The sequence below is a fragment of the Rhinolophus sinicus genome, chromosome X, assembly GCF_036562045.2.
Source record: "Rhinolophus sinicus isolate RSC01 chromosome X, ASM3656204v1, whole genome shotgun sequence".
In the NCBI taxonomy this organism is placed as follows: Eukaryota; Metazoa; Chordata; class Mammalia; order Chiroptera; family Rhinolophidae; genus Rhinolophus; species Rhinolophus sinicus.
Window position 1 is genome coordinate 6,315,184 of NC_133768.1, and position 13,811 is coordinate 6,328,994.

At 55.7% G+C, this 13,811-nt stretch overlaps 1 protein-coding gene and 1 long non-coding RNA gene across 6 annotated transcripts in view; one reads left to right on the plus strand and one right to left on the minus strand.

The window, feature by feature from the left end:
- LOC109438153 (uncharacterized) overlaps window positions 1-3,206 on the minus strand; it is a 20,242-nt gene extending 17,036 nt beyond the window's left edge. For 4 of the 5 annotated variants that reach the window (XR_012493317.1, XR_012493314.1, XR_012493316.1 and 1 more), the window contains exon 1: window positions 54-1,751. This is a non-coding gene — a long non-coding RNA (uncharacterized LOC109438153). Of the gene's footprint in view, window positions 1-53; window positions 1,752-3,150 lie in introns of those variants that run through there. The other variant, XR_012493315.1, reaches the window with a different exon arrangement.
- On the plus strand, window positions 1,751-13,391 carry LOC141569621 (uncharacterized). The gene is made up of 2 exons (XM_074323640.1): window positions 1,751-2,602; window positions 12,156-13,391. The coding sequence occupies exon 1, from the start codon at window positions 1,791-1,793 to the stop codon at window positions 2,451-2,453; it is 663 nt and encodes a 220-aa protein (XP_074179741.1). The 5' UTR covers window positions 1,751-1,790; the 3' UTR covers window positions 2,454-2,602; window positions 12,156-13,391.
- Window positions 13,392-13,811: the final 420 nt, after the last annotated feature.

The following is a 13,811-nucleotide window of genomic DNA, read 5'->3' on the forward strand; positions in this document are numbered from 1 at the left end:
TTTCTCCTTCATCCCAAGGCAACTCCGGGCATTCCACTGAACTAAACACTCACCCAGCACGTTCACCGACGGCGACCCTCCAGAACGCACCAGAGCTGACCACGGTGCTCTGGGAAATGGTCTGTGCACTGAGTTCGTCTTCGGGCATTAAAAATCCGGTTCTGTCTGGTGAGCAGGGAACTGCGGCGCCTTTTGTCTGACGCCTGCCTGGACCTTCACACCTGGATGCTGCTGTTTCTCGCTCTGAGGTCCATTGTGGGGCTGTGGTGGATGTGGAGGACACAATTACATTTGATGAACAATGTCAGAGACTCTGGCCGCCCTCCTTGGCCTACCCTGGAGAAATGAAACTCTGTGTGTGTGTGTGTGTGTGTGTGTGTGTGTGTACTCGGTGTCCTTCCCCCGCCCCCTAGTGGCACTGCAAAGCCCCCTGACTGCATGTCCTGTCTGTCCCACTCTCTGGGCTGGGTCATCGCACCTGCAAGGATCTTTCTTCAGACCCCGGAACTGACCACAGCCCCTACCCCTTTCACAGAGAAGAGACTCATAGGACAGCATGGCAGCTGCCCTCCTGCCCACTGGGAGCTCTTGAAGTGCAGGCCCCTCTTTGTCCGCACCCCACCCCATGGGAAGGCAGTACCCTCCCTCCAGCCTATGCTATGGAGGGTGGGGGAGCAGCGGCTGGGATGGGGCAGCCCGGTGGCCAGTGGCTGTGCTGACTGATTGTATCTCCCCTTCCTGATCAGGGACCAGACTGGCCCTGGGACCTCCCTGCATCGTCACTGCGCTGTGGTCTGAGGGGACGCTGTTTCCACCTGGGTCAGGTCCTGCCTTCTCTGTGCCAGCCTCTGAAGGTCCCACAGGGGAGCACAGGGTCTCTCCGGCCCTGGCTGCTCCTGCCTCCTGAGGCGCTGGGGAATCAGAGGTGGGGTCTCCCACGGTGCACACATGAGAATTTCCCTCAGTCAGGCCTGGCGGACCTCCCGGGTCACTGGTCTTGGAGGTAACCAGCACAGCTACTGGGCCTGAACTCGGGGTATGTGGGGGTGGGGTCGTTCTGCTTCTGGCATGTTCCCCAGCTCAGTCCTTCCTGGGTACTGTATCTCAGCTGGTGCACACCACCCCTGTCCCCAGGTCCAGGGCACAAGCTTTTGGGGATTCCTTCCACCTTCTCTGTTTTCCTGGAGGTCCTGCTAGAGTCCCCTCAGCCGTCAGCCCCAAACAGGGCCCAGCCCAAAGGAAAGGTGTGTGGGGGCAGAAGGGGGCTGCAAAATCCATCCCCTCGTCCACATGGCCCAGCCAGGGAAGGTGGGAGACATGTGTGCGTGTGGGGGAGGGGCTTCCTGTAATGCGGGGCAGAGCCGGGGTCCCTATTCCGGGGGTGAACCCCACTGGGCTCTCCATCTGTTGATCACAGAACTGTGCCCCCCTCCCCGTACGTAAGCCCTGACTCTGGGCACTCTGTGTCTGCACCTTCCCCTGCCTTGGCCGCGTTGCCCTCGCACCCACATTCGGCCAGGTGTGGGGGGGATGCACTGCGCAGCACCATCCCCAGCTCAACTGCACCCAGGACAGACGAGGAAGGGGCTGCCTCTCTCCATCACCCCCCCCTCCATCCCTGTCATTAAACCGCAGAGCACCAGCGGGGGTGGGGGGTGGGGGCCCCGAAACACTGAAGAAAGGGGACGCCTAACACTGGGCGGTGGGTGGGGAAGAGGGCATTCGAGAGAGAGAGAGAGAGAGAGAGAGAGAGAGAGAGAGAGAGAGATGAGGAGACATCCAAAGCGGGGATGGCGCGTGGGGCTAGGAGAGCAGACAGGCGGGAGGGGTCACGCGGGGGACGCAGGGGGCGCGCCGTCCCCCTCTCTGCTCCCTCCCCCGCCCAGTCTGCGGAGGGAGTCCCCTCCGCTCCCCACCCCGCTGCTCCGAAGCCCCTCCCGCGCCCCGCGCCCCCCGTCGCCCGCGGACGGCTGCGCGCTGCGCCCCGCGGGGCCGGGCTTCCACCTGTCACCGCGCGCCCGCCGTGTCGCCGCCGCCCAAGTTTGCGGGGACTTGCCGGGCGCGCCGCCTGCTCGCTGCCCGCCCGCGCCCGCGTCTCGCCCATGGCCGGCGCCCCGCCCGCCCGCCGCCCGCGCCCCCGCGCCGCGCGCCAAGCCCCGCGGCCGCAGGGCCCGGTAAGCGCAGGCCGAGCGCGGGCGCCCGTCCCCGGCACGGAGCACTGCGGATGCGGCGCGGGGCCGGCGCGGGGTTCCAGGCGCGCTCGGGGTCGTGAGCGCCGCGCCCCGCGCCCCGCGCGCCCCCGCCCGCCCGCGCGCCCCGGGGCCATGCAGTCGCTCATCTCGCCGGTGACCAAGGCCATCCTCGTGGCTCTCTTCATCTTCGCCATCCTCCTCATCCTGTACGTGATCCTCTGGTACATCTGCCGCGATGTGGATTGCGACCACGGCATCTGAGCGCCGCGAGCCCCGGGGGCCGCCGCGCTGAGGGCGCCCCGCGCCGGGCATGGGGGCTGCGCGACCCGCCGGCGCCCCCCGCCCCGGGCCCCGCCGCGCGCCCGCCGCCGCCACCTGGCCGTGACCTTCAGGGACGGACGGGAGAGCGGGTGAGTGCGCTCCTGAGGCCGCCCTGCGGGGCGAGGGTGCGGAGCCACAACTTCGCGGAGGGCGCAGGATCCGGGCACTGGACCGTCCCCGGGGTGGGCGCTGCGCCCTGGGCTCCCCCACGAGGGCGCAGGACGTGGCGGGCGGCGGCAGGTGGGTGTGCAGAGGGCTGGGAGCCGGCCTGCTGGGCCGCTCCCCGCCAGTCCCGCCAGGCGCCTTGGGTACCAGGGCGCCAGGCGCTCCCGCCTTGGGTCACCACCTGCGCAGCGGCCCGAGGTCGGGTGGGAACAAGCTCCCGGGTGCCTGAGGCGCGATGCCCTGTCCCCAGGTCCTTGCCTGCGGGCGTGAGGACCCGTCGTGGAGGTTCCCCCCTCCTGCAACCCCTGCAAGGCTTTGCGAGTGAGTGCCATCCACCCCAAAGGGACAGCTCTGCGAGCAATTGAAAACAGGTCTGAAGGCTGGTGCAACCTCCTCGGTCTGACTCTCAGACGCCCCAAGAGGTGCAAAAGCTTAGGGAAAGGGGCTTCCTCCCAGGTCCCCTGGCCCCTACCCCAGAGAAGAGGGACCCTTGCGACCAGAATCAAGCTTTGCTTTCCACCAAGTGTGCCAAGCAAGTTTGTGACTTAGATGGAATCGTGTTAGCAAGAAAAATGCCTCCCTCTGGGCACCCCATGCAAAGAACCTGTGTGGAAAAACACCCAGTTTAAATAGGTTGCCAAGGTGTGTGTCTGCAGACAGCTGGAATGCCCTGGTTCTCTAATCAGGGCAGGCGGGGATGTTTGGGTCCCGGCTCGCCTGCCTCTGTTCATGCCAGGCTCTGCTGTGTGCCATTCACGTCCTTTCGTTCCTCTCCCCTTTTTTTTTCCATCTCTGAAAACTGAAAAAGCGAGACTCCTTGGCCCCTGGAATCGTGAAGAATTCACGGGGGGTAAGGCTGTATGATTTGGGGTTGACTAGGGTTGGTGTGCGTGTGTGGTTTTTCTTTTTCTTTGTTTTTTTTTTTTCTCCTCTGGTTAAAATTAGGGGTGAGACAAGTGATTTTGCAGCATGTCTCCAGGAGCCAGTGTGTGAGGACGAGGAAGATGAGGAGGGGACACCCATTTTTAAGACCATGGGCACTGTTTGAGAGCATGAAGGGACGTTTGTGGAACCCTCCCTTCACCTTCCTAATGGAAATGTATCCTTGGGGCGTTCTTGGAGTGGCAGGTAAATGCTTTCCCAAGATGTAGAGTGCGTCTGTGAAGGCCCTGCCCCAGCCCTGCCCCTCCTCAGCCCACCCTCCCCCAGGACCAAAAGCCTAAGTCTTGCCCAGCTCAGCCCTAAAAGAAATAAACCCTCTGACAACCAGAACAGGCAGATATTTCTGATCCATTCCCAAAGCACCAAGCTCCAGGTCCCAGGCGAGGGCAGCTGGGCAGACACAGGGTGAAAGCGTGCTGATCAGGTTCCGGAAACATGCTGCTTTCCACAGTATCCTCACCTGGGAGACAAGGCCACTTGTCACGTCCGCATCCCACACACGGCACGTGAATCGGGACCCAAAACGACGGCAAACACATTTCCTGTGGGCTAGTCGGGGAGGAAAAGGGAGGCCCTGATTCCTGAGGGAACGCTGGGGAGGAAACGGTGACATGGGCTTGGTCACTCAGGGGGGCATGTCGGGGAACAACAGGAAAGGACATGGAAATAGGCTAGGGTGACATAACTGACACAGCATCCATGACACGTTCCCGTGGCCGCTGGTTGGTCCACACAGCGCGTTACGGCGACTGTCCACGCCGGTATTGAGATCCCCTTGCAATGTGGTGGTGTCTTAGGTTTGTACCTTCTCAGCGTCCCTCTGATGTATTTGTCTCACGCACCATTTCGGTGGCAGCAGAGAGGTGTTTATTCAGTTCCCCAGAGCACACCTTGCTCTCCGTCCCTTAGAAACTAGCCACATGCCGACTGGTGCTAGAAACAGTGACAGAAACTGGCCCTACTGCACAGCTGTTATTCCCACATCGGCCGGAAGATTCCTCACCAAAGCAGAACAAAACCTAGGGGCCCAGCATCCACAGGGCAAGGCAGGTATGAACTTGGCAGTCAACACATTTCCTGTGAGGGCAGTGATCCCATGACATACAGGCACCCAAATAACCAGGGGTAGAACCAGAGCCCTGCAGACAAAAGGAAATGACAGCCCTCATGCTCTCAAAGTCCTCTGGGACCTACAAGACACCAAGGTGCTCCCCGCCTTGCACCCTGCTATCCTGGGAAGAAGTCAGGACATCTTTACACCCCCATTTCAGGCACCGAAACCAAGGCCGGGAGAGATGGCTTCTGGGCCAAGGTCAGAGAACAGGGTTGTGCAGAGTTGTCCCTGCTAAATGGCAGAGTCATGCTCGGACCTCCTGGCTGGAGATGGGACACATTTCTCTTACACGTGAGACCTTTCTTTGCTTCTGTGAAATGACAGCCGGCTTGCCCTTTCACCCCCTTCCGTGCACGCTCAGGTCCGTCTGCTTTCCAAGGGAGCCAGCCATTAGGTCATGGTGGCTATGTGGGCATTTCGTAGCTCAAAACAGCACCCAAACAGTGTCAGTCACTACGAGACAGCGCCTGCAGGCTAGTCAGATGTGCCCTGGGGCGAGCTATAAGGGGAATCTGAAAAAGCTGCAAAAAAGTGTGACAAGACAGAAAGACCTGTCCTATCATCACCTCGATTTTTCACGGGCAAGCCACAGACGCCAGAGTAGACCGGGTTACTGCCCAAAGAACCCTGTTTTCCTAGGAATAACTATTGTATCTAATATTTGCAGAAGGTGCTACTGAGTGACAGAGTTAAAATGATTTTCTTTATGTTGCACTGGGTCCAGCTGACAGCAACAGGAATATAATTACTGCCCCAATTATACAGAACAGAAAAACGAGGCTGAGACGGAAAGCTTACGTAACTGTCCCCAGATCGCAAGGAAATCAATAGTCCCCGAGCTCGTACCCCTGCACGCATGTACGTGTACGTGAGGTATGTGTGTGCGTGTGTATATGTGTGTGTGTGTGTGTGAGACGTCACATCTCACATCTCTTGCATTTTCATTCAAAAAAGTTTTAAATTGTATTTCTGTTATTGGCTTTCCATTAAGGTTTAGGAATAGTAAGCAAGTGTTTAGAATATATTTTTATATGTTTAATATTAAATAAGTTTTTTTTATGGATTACAAAGTAACTGCCATAGACACACACACACACACACACACACACACACACACACACACACAGGTTTCAATTGAAAAAAAATTCGGATCTCTTTCTTTATTAATATTGGCCCTCATCCGTGCAAACGGAAAAAAAAATTAATGCAAGTGTTTTCCTGTGTTTTGGAAGTTCTCTCTTCCCAGTGTAGGGAAAACAATTTCCTTAGGACAGCATTGTAATATACTTTGTATCTCTGAAACTGACAATGTGTTTATGGGCCCAGAATGGAAAATGCTTTGGTTCCTCTGCTCTATGAAGACCCTTCTAAACACACCCTCGTGTGGCTCTGCCATTGTCCCAAACAGAGGGTGTGCAAAGAGGCAAAGGTGACCTCTTGGGGACCTCAGCTTCCGTTGAAGTGTTGTGGGCACCTGTGAGTAAGTGTGAAGCGTGCAGAAACCTCTGAGGAAGAGACGTAGCACGTCTGGAACGCAGGACCAGGGGACATAGATACACTTAGGAGGCGGCTGGCTGTCAATCAAGTCAGACGGAAAATACTAGAAGTTATAATTAAGCAAGGCAGGGACAGCCTGCCCCAGAAGTGGCTGGTGTGTGTGTTTGCTCACTGGGTGCTTTGGTTTTGCTCAGGAGAGATGGTGTAGGCTGGGGGGGGCGGTGGACAAAGAAGCAAGTGGGGGTCACTGGGCTTCAGACTCAGTGATGAGCTGGTCCACCGAGCTCCCAACTCTACATCCCTGAAAAACCACATTCTTTGGCAGAAGCAAACATTTTAAAATTCAGGATAAGAGACACCGGGAAAAAAGAATCAGGTTGGTCTTATTCTTGCTTCTAAAGCTGTTTCCAGTTAAAAATAAAAAGGAGGCAGAGACTGTGACCCAGAGTCTTAGCCATTCGTTCGGTAACGCCAGAAAGAAAGGGGACACAGCTGTGGGTTTGGGCCGAGACGGAGCTGGGGCTGTGGGGCTGTGACACAGGCGCGATGGAGGGCACGACAGGAAGAGGGAGCTGCTGGCGTGTCTGTCCCCATGTCCCCGTGTCCCCGTGTCTGTACCAGGATGGAGACTAAAACAGTGCCTCCCCAGAGGAAAATAAGTCCGTGAAACGAGCTAAACACCTTCTGTGCCATCTGAGTCATTCCATTTCCGTAAGTTATTCCGCCCCCGCAGCTTGGGTCTAGCAACATGCAACGTGTAAACAAAAGGGAACAGGAATGGAGCAGAGTGTGGCCTTATGCTCCAGGGGGACTCCTTCCAGATGGGACTTCCAGAAAAGGGGGTGTTCCCTATGGGAATGTCACCCATGTCCCTTGTCTGACAGACGTGTGAGGCTCCCCGCAGAGCCGGTGGCATTGTCTTTCACGTAATACCCGTCCCGCTGGGGACTCCTGGTGCCTTCCAGGTGCAGACCGGGACTTTTGCAGCCACGCTGGGCAATGGCTTTAGGAGCCAATTTAATAAATGTGGCTTGTAAGTCACGTGAGGTCTCCACAGGCACCGCGAGGCAGTTCCAGAAACAGCGAGGCTCCAATGTTACCCCGATGTTCTCATCTTTTAACGTTTCGAGAACCGAGGGAGCAGGTCCCATGCGCGTGACAGCACGGAGCGTGCCCGCTGGGTGTCCCACGTTGTCCGCAAAAAAGATTCCCAGACAACAAAAGACAAAAAGACCGTCCAAGTGAAGAGGACGGGTAGAGACAGAGAGGTCGAGATTCGGAAACGAATGTTTCCCAAAACAGACACTTCACACAGGGTGTGGGACACCTGAGTTTTCTTCTCTGTGCGAAAACCTGTTGGAGCAAAGAAATGCTTCCACAGGTCGCGAAGGAAGAGACATCATAACAGGGGTCCCTGGGCGTCAGTTCTGCTGTGATGCTTCTCTCGAAAACATGGATTTGTTTCAACCCAGTGGGTGGAGGGGGCAGTTTGAGCGTAGTGCCGTGTGTGTGTTTGCCGGTGTGTGGTGTCCCCTGCGAGACATAATGCGGGAACCCAGCCAAGCGCTAACTCTACCCAGCGATCGGAGCCCTGGACGTCCCAACACACACAGGCACAGCCCTCAGAGATGTGCCACCGTCCCCCTACCCCCCACCCCCAGGTTACATGTCCTGTAAATGAGTCCTACTCACATATCGGCTTTTCGTTTCCTTTTTTATTTTTTACAGTTGACGTTCAATATTATTTTATATTAGTTTCAGGTGTACAGCGTAGTGGGTAGGCATGAATATAACTTACAAAGCGATTCCCCCCCCCCTAAAGTCTCGTTCCCACCTGGCACCGTCCATAGTTATGACAATATTATTGACTCTGTTCCCTGTGCTGTGCTTTACGTCCCCGTGACTGTTTTGTAACCTCCAGTTTGTATTTCCTAATCCCTTCACTTTGTCACCCAGCCCCCAACCCACCCTCCCATTCTTGTTTTTGTTTTTTGTTCTTAGATTCCACCTATAAGTGAGGTCATATGGCATTTGTCTCTCTCTGTCTGACTTCCCTCACTGAGCGTAATACCCTCTAGGTCCATCCATGTTGTCACACATGGTCAGATTTCATTCCTTTTTTACGTGTGAGTAATAACAGCCCATCGTATGTAAGTGCCACCTCTTCTTTAGCCGGTCATTTATGGGTGGGGACTTGGGTTGCTTCCGTATCTTGGCTCCTGGAGGCAACGCTGCCGTGAACAAAAGCTCACGCCCATCTGTTGTTAGAGCTTTCCGTTCAATTCTAGACAACCCTCCATCCCACCCCTTCACAATTACAACTGCAAACCGTTCCAATATCCAGGTCCGCAAATGGTGTTTCTGGATGAATTCACATTCATTGCATATTCTTAACCTTTTAATCTTTGCAAATCTGTGCTGACACTTTCATTACGTTCATGTCTCTTCTTTCAATGTGTCTGTCGGCGACCAAGTTCCTCGGGCATTGGGAACCCCCATCCTCATTCCCCCGTAAACTCTGCTTTTTCTGTGGATTTGCACGACTTCGAGAAATGCCTACTTCCCCTTCCTACAGAACTGACTGTAATTTCACACTTGCCTTGCTCTTATTTAGTTTTGAATTTTCTGCATTTTCTTCAGGCCGGTGGGAAAGGGGCCGGGAGAGAAACGCTACGTGGAAACTATGTCTCTCACAGGGAGGAAAAGGAACGAGGAAGCTGGGGTTTTACTCGGTTGAGGGTTCTTTTTCTTCTTTCCCATCTTTAAAAAAATTTTTTCTCTTCAAGTGTTCCCAGGGTGCAGAGCCCTGGGGAGGGGCTGTCTTTTACGAAAGGAGTTCTATTTAGGAAGTAATTATTCTTCTCCTGGAATAATCATAAAAAAAGAGTCCTCTAGGCCTTTTTCTTCAGCACTCAGGCTTTTATTTAGTCCAGTTACTATAAAGAGAGGCTGCTTCGTCTCGCAGCCGGGTGACCTCTTTCTGGGCCTGTGTGTCCCCAGATTTCCATGCCATCCCAGTGGAAAAACCGTCACTGTGCTATTTTTCCAGCCAGTTGCGTCTCTGTTTGGGAACAAGACAAAAACAAGGGAGGCCCAGAGGTGACCCCTGAAATCATCCGGGATGTCACCTTCACTCGTTAGTCACATTCCAGAATGATGACTGTTGGGAAATCCCAGGACACGTTTCCTGGGTTATATGTTTCGACGGGTGATTGTTGTGGCCTCACGGAGTGAGTCAGACCCGTGAGGCCAATTGCTGACAAAAGCGTGGTAATCTGGGGGAAGACGGATCATTCCCCACCGGCCACCTCCCACCCTGGGGTCGTAGTGTCCCCCTGAGCTTGCAGATGTGAAGACACAGTAATTACAAATGGAAAAACAATACGGAACAGAAAGCATGTACGTCACAGGTATGGGTTTGATTGTAAACAGTCTCATCGGGTTTTGTTGAGTAGTTAGTTACCCAAAAATTAACTGTCTGCAGACACGCACTGGGGTATTTTATAACACAAACAAACAAACGAACAAACACCTAGTTTGGAGGAAATGGCAGGCCTGCCAATGAGGAAGGAAGGCGTCTTGCACCAGTGTTGGGGGACCAGTGACGTCACCTTGTTTTACCCCTATGGTCTGGGGGTTCAAGATCTGATCAGCTGGCACCCAGGGGCATCGTGGGTCTTAACAGCAGGAGGCTGTCACCCCAGTTGGGAAGGCTGGGTGGGCCCGGTTGCTACAACCGGGTGACACAGAGTGTGCGGCTGCGAAACCTACAAAGGAATTGCAAAGAGTGGCCTGCCCCCGAATCTGGTGGTTCCGTCACCCATGGCGAGGGCACCTGCACCCATTTCCTGGGGCTGCCGTGACGTGTGACTGCAAAGGTGGTGGCCTGCCCCACACAGGTGTCCGCTTACCTTTGTGCAGGCTCAGCCACAAGTGCCAAGTGACCCTTGTGGGGATGAAGTCCACGGGCTGCCTGCCTTGGTCCCTCAGGAAATTCCTGGGACACAGTCTTTCCTCGCTTCTCCCGGCTGCTAGAGGGGGCCACACCCCGTGGCTCTCGGCCACTGTCACTCTCATCTCTGTCTCCATGACACTCAGCATCCTCATTCTCTGATCCTGCCACCTCCCTCATCTGGGGACCCTTGTGATGACACCAAGACCACCCGGCTTCTCCAGGGTCATGGCCCCAGCTCAGGGTCCTTCATGCCATCGTATCTGCAGGTTCCCTTGTATCATGTGATGTCACAAATCCGGGCCTGACGTCGTCGGGGGCCAGTGTTCAGCCGACCACGTCGTCTACACCCCAATGTCTCATTTTCACACCAGAAAACTGACACCCGTGGAACGTTTCCAACAGAGTTTGTGCATCGGCCCAGGTGGGAGTTCCATCCAGGTCGTCCTTCAATGGGGACACTTTTGACAGAGAGGCAGGTTCCAGACAGTCATGTGTTGGAAGACTCAACCCTTGAACGGAAAAGATTCAGGGGAACCACGTGAAAGGGTGAACAATGAAGGAATAAACCCAAATAGCGTGTAGAAAAACAGAGAAGGTGGTCAGCCCTGACTAGGGGGTCCCACCCCGCAGGTGTCAGAAAGACAGAGGGTTGCTGTGCCTGAGGGGGTGGCTGGCTCACGGACGGTGATTGCACAGACACCGCTTTCTTTTGCCTCTTCCACAGCCAAGCTGCTGGCCGCATGTCCCTGCAGAAACAGCCCCAGCAGAGATGAGACAAACACCGTTTCAGGATGGCTGTCCCATTCAAGAGCCTCCCTCTGGGGACCTCAGACCTCGTATAAGTGTCTGTGTGAATTGTAGAGCTATAGAAATAAACGCATAATTTGCTAAAATTACATTTTAAAATCACGAAAGTCTGCGCACGTGTTTGCAATTGTGTCGCTTGCCCTAAGGGAGACCCTGGACTCTCCACCATGCGACCCAGAACCTCTTCTCGGGTTTCAGACACCCCACGTGGCCGGGGCTCGCAACCCCCTTGGTTCAGCCTGACGCAGAACAGAAATAACCCACGAATGGAGAAAACTGTAGTCGTGCACGCGTATTTCTCAAACTCACAGCACCTCGTACCCCTCCCCTTTTTTAAAAACCTAACTCCATGTTATTTGGATTTCCCTCTTTCTTCCCTAATATCCCTTTTCTGCCCCAGGAGCCCACCCTGGGGGGCCCATGACATGCAGTCACACTGGGTCCTCAAATTCCTCTGGGCTGTGACAGTTTGTCAGGGTTTCCTTGGGTTTGATGACCTTGAGAGCCCCTCAGGGGTGCTGGTCAGGTGTCTGTAGGATGACGCGTTTGGGGTTTGCCTGATGGTGTTGTCGTGATTAGACTGGGATGGTTGGTTTGGGAGAGGAAGACCCCAGAGACGAAATGCCCTCATCAAAGCTACAGACGGTCCACATGGCTTATCACGGTGGGTGTTGCTCTTGGTCTCCTGGCTGAGGTGGTGTTTGCTCAGAGGTCTCCGTCATAAACTGCCTTTTCCCCGTCATAAACTGCGTTTTCTCCGTCATAAACTGTCCATACTCTGTGGAAGGGAGTCACGAGGGACAGCCTACACTTACAGAGTGGAAGGTGAAATTCCCGCTTCCTGAGGGCGCGGCCAGTGTCTGCATAAATTATTCGGAATTTTTCTACACGCGGGGTGTGTTTCTCCTCCCCCGTTTACTGATGTAGTCAAGCGTGCGTTTTTCCATCAGTGGGGACTCGTGGATCTTTACCTTACGTTTGGGGTTGGAATCCAGGGGTGGTTTTCCTTGCGAAACGGGTTGGCCATTGGGACCGCGTCCAGTTTGGCTGCCCCATGCCTCAGACCTGCCCCCACCGCTCTGTGAGTTGAGTGTCGCCTTCCTTCCGAGTGCTGTCAGATGCTCCCAGCTTACACTTTCATTTTCTTTCCTTCTCTTTGTAGCTGTGTAGGACGCCTGAAGGGACAGACAGGTGCAGTGGCTGTGGCACCATGGTCACCTGCCCACCAGGTGCAAGCCCAGAAGTGGTCAGAATGTCCCTGTCGTGACCCACCGAGGGCCAGCAGTCCGACGTGAAGGGTCAGATGCCTGGACGTCACCGCTCAGCCACTGTCCGGAGACTTCCTACCGGCCAGCATGCCATCCCAGCCACACGGGGGTGAACGGTGGGGTGAGCTCCAAGGAGGAGTAAGGCCACCCCCTGTCACTCACCTTGCCAAGCCATCAGCAGTCGGTGTGGACTCCTGGGCAGTGTCACCTCGGGGGCCATGCTGGCATCTGTAACCTCCATCCACCCTTGTGGTCCCCTCCAGCCATCCCTGCCCGCCCACCTGGCCCTGTCTGTTGTGATGTTTCCATGAGCTTCCCCTTGTGCGCCGCCGTCATTCACAGGGGTTCGGACGCCCAGGGGCAGGGGTGCAGGTGCCTTCGTGGCCACCGCAGACTCGACGACAACCAGCTTCAGATGACGCCATCGTCGCCATGCCCAGAGGTGCATGTGGGACCTGACCCACTTAACCTCAGACGCAGCCCATGCCCTGAGACCTCACACAAGCCACGCCCACCGCTTCCTGGCTTCCTCCTGGGTCCCGGGAAGAGACGCAAAGGGACGCCCATTCCTACCTGAGGCCACCTCACCCCAGAGGTGGGAATCAGGCCGTTGCAAGAAGACACCGAGATCTGGAAGCCACGAATACACACCTACGACATGCAGACGGGAGATTCTGTCCGTGGGATAGTTCCGGAAAGTTCTGAACCCAGGCGAGCACGCGTTTTGGGGGGACACCAAGCAATGCGTCAGGCGCGTTGTAAATCGCACCCTGTGCGATTGCATTGCCTCGTCTGGCAGCCATGGCGGACTCTTGCTGTTTTTGTCTTTCTTCTGCGTCGTGTAAAAGCTGAGGGGGACGAGAGGGAAATCCCGGGGGGCGCGGCGGTGTGGGGCGCGCCCGGATCGGTGACCATGCTCGGCGCTGTGCGCGCCTGCGGCGCCCACGCCTGTCCTGCCCCTATGCGCCCTGGTTACCATTTTATACACCGTCCCAACACACGGCCATCGTTCTGTTTCACAGGTGTGACGTGTCGTCCTGTCATAGCTTCTGCCTCTCCGCGTGGGGACAGGCCACCAAGAGCTGAGACATTATGGCTATTCCAGAAAATAAAATATTTTTGAAACCGCACGGCCCGGGTGCAGCTCTTTGTCTCAGGGTCGGTGGGGGTACCACCTGGACGCGGACGCCGGGAGCTCCGTAGCACGTGAAAGACACCGGAGGCTGGCGTCCTACAGAAGGACACGGTCACTGGTCTCGGTTGCCCTGGGCACGTGCCCCATGGCAGCTGTCCCGCTAGGCAGACGCACCTGTCCTGAGACGCAGACAGTTTGGTGGGCCAGCCCAGAATGGGGTCGAGGGACTAAGGAACAGAGGGGGGGAAGGTGTATTTAATAAGTGCACTTTTCATTGGCTAAAACAACAAAGTAACTCGTGTGCATAGAATGCAGTTATTTTAATAGACGTCCAAAGAAGGAACATAGGGGAAAAGCTGGGCGGAGAGACAGTCTCGGTGTGGATACTCCCGGTGAAAGGATTGGGTGCTTCAAG

Excerpts from the sequence above, each read along its gene's own strand:
- LOC141569621 (XM_074323640.1), top strand. The coding sequence starts at position 1,791 with ATGGCGCGTGGGGCTAGGAGAGCAGACAGGCGGGAGGGGTCACGCGGG.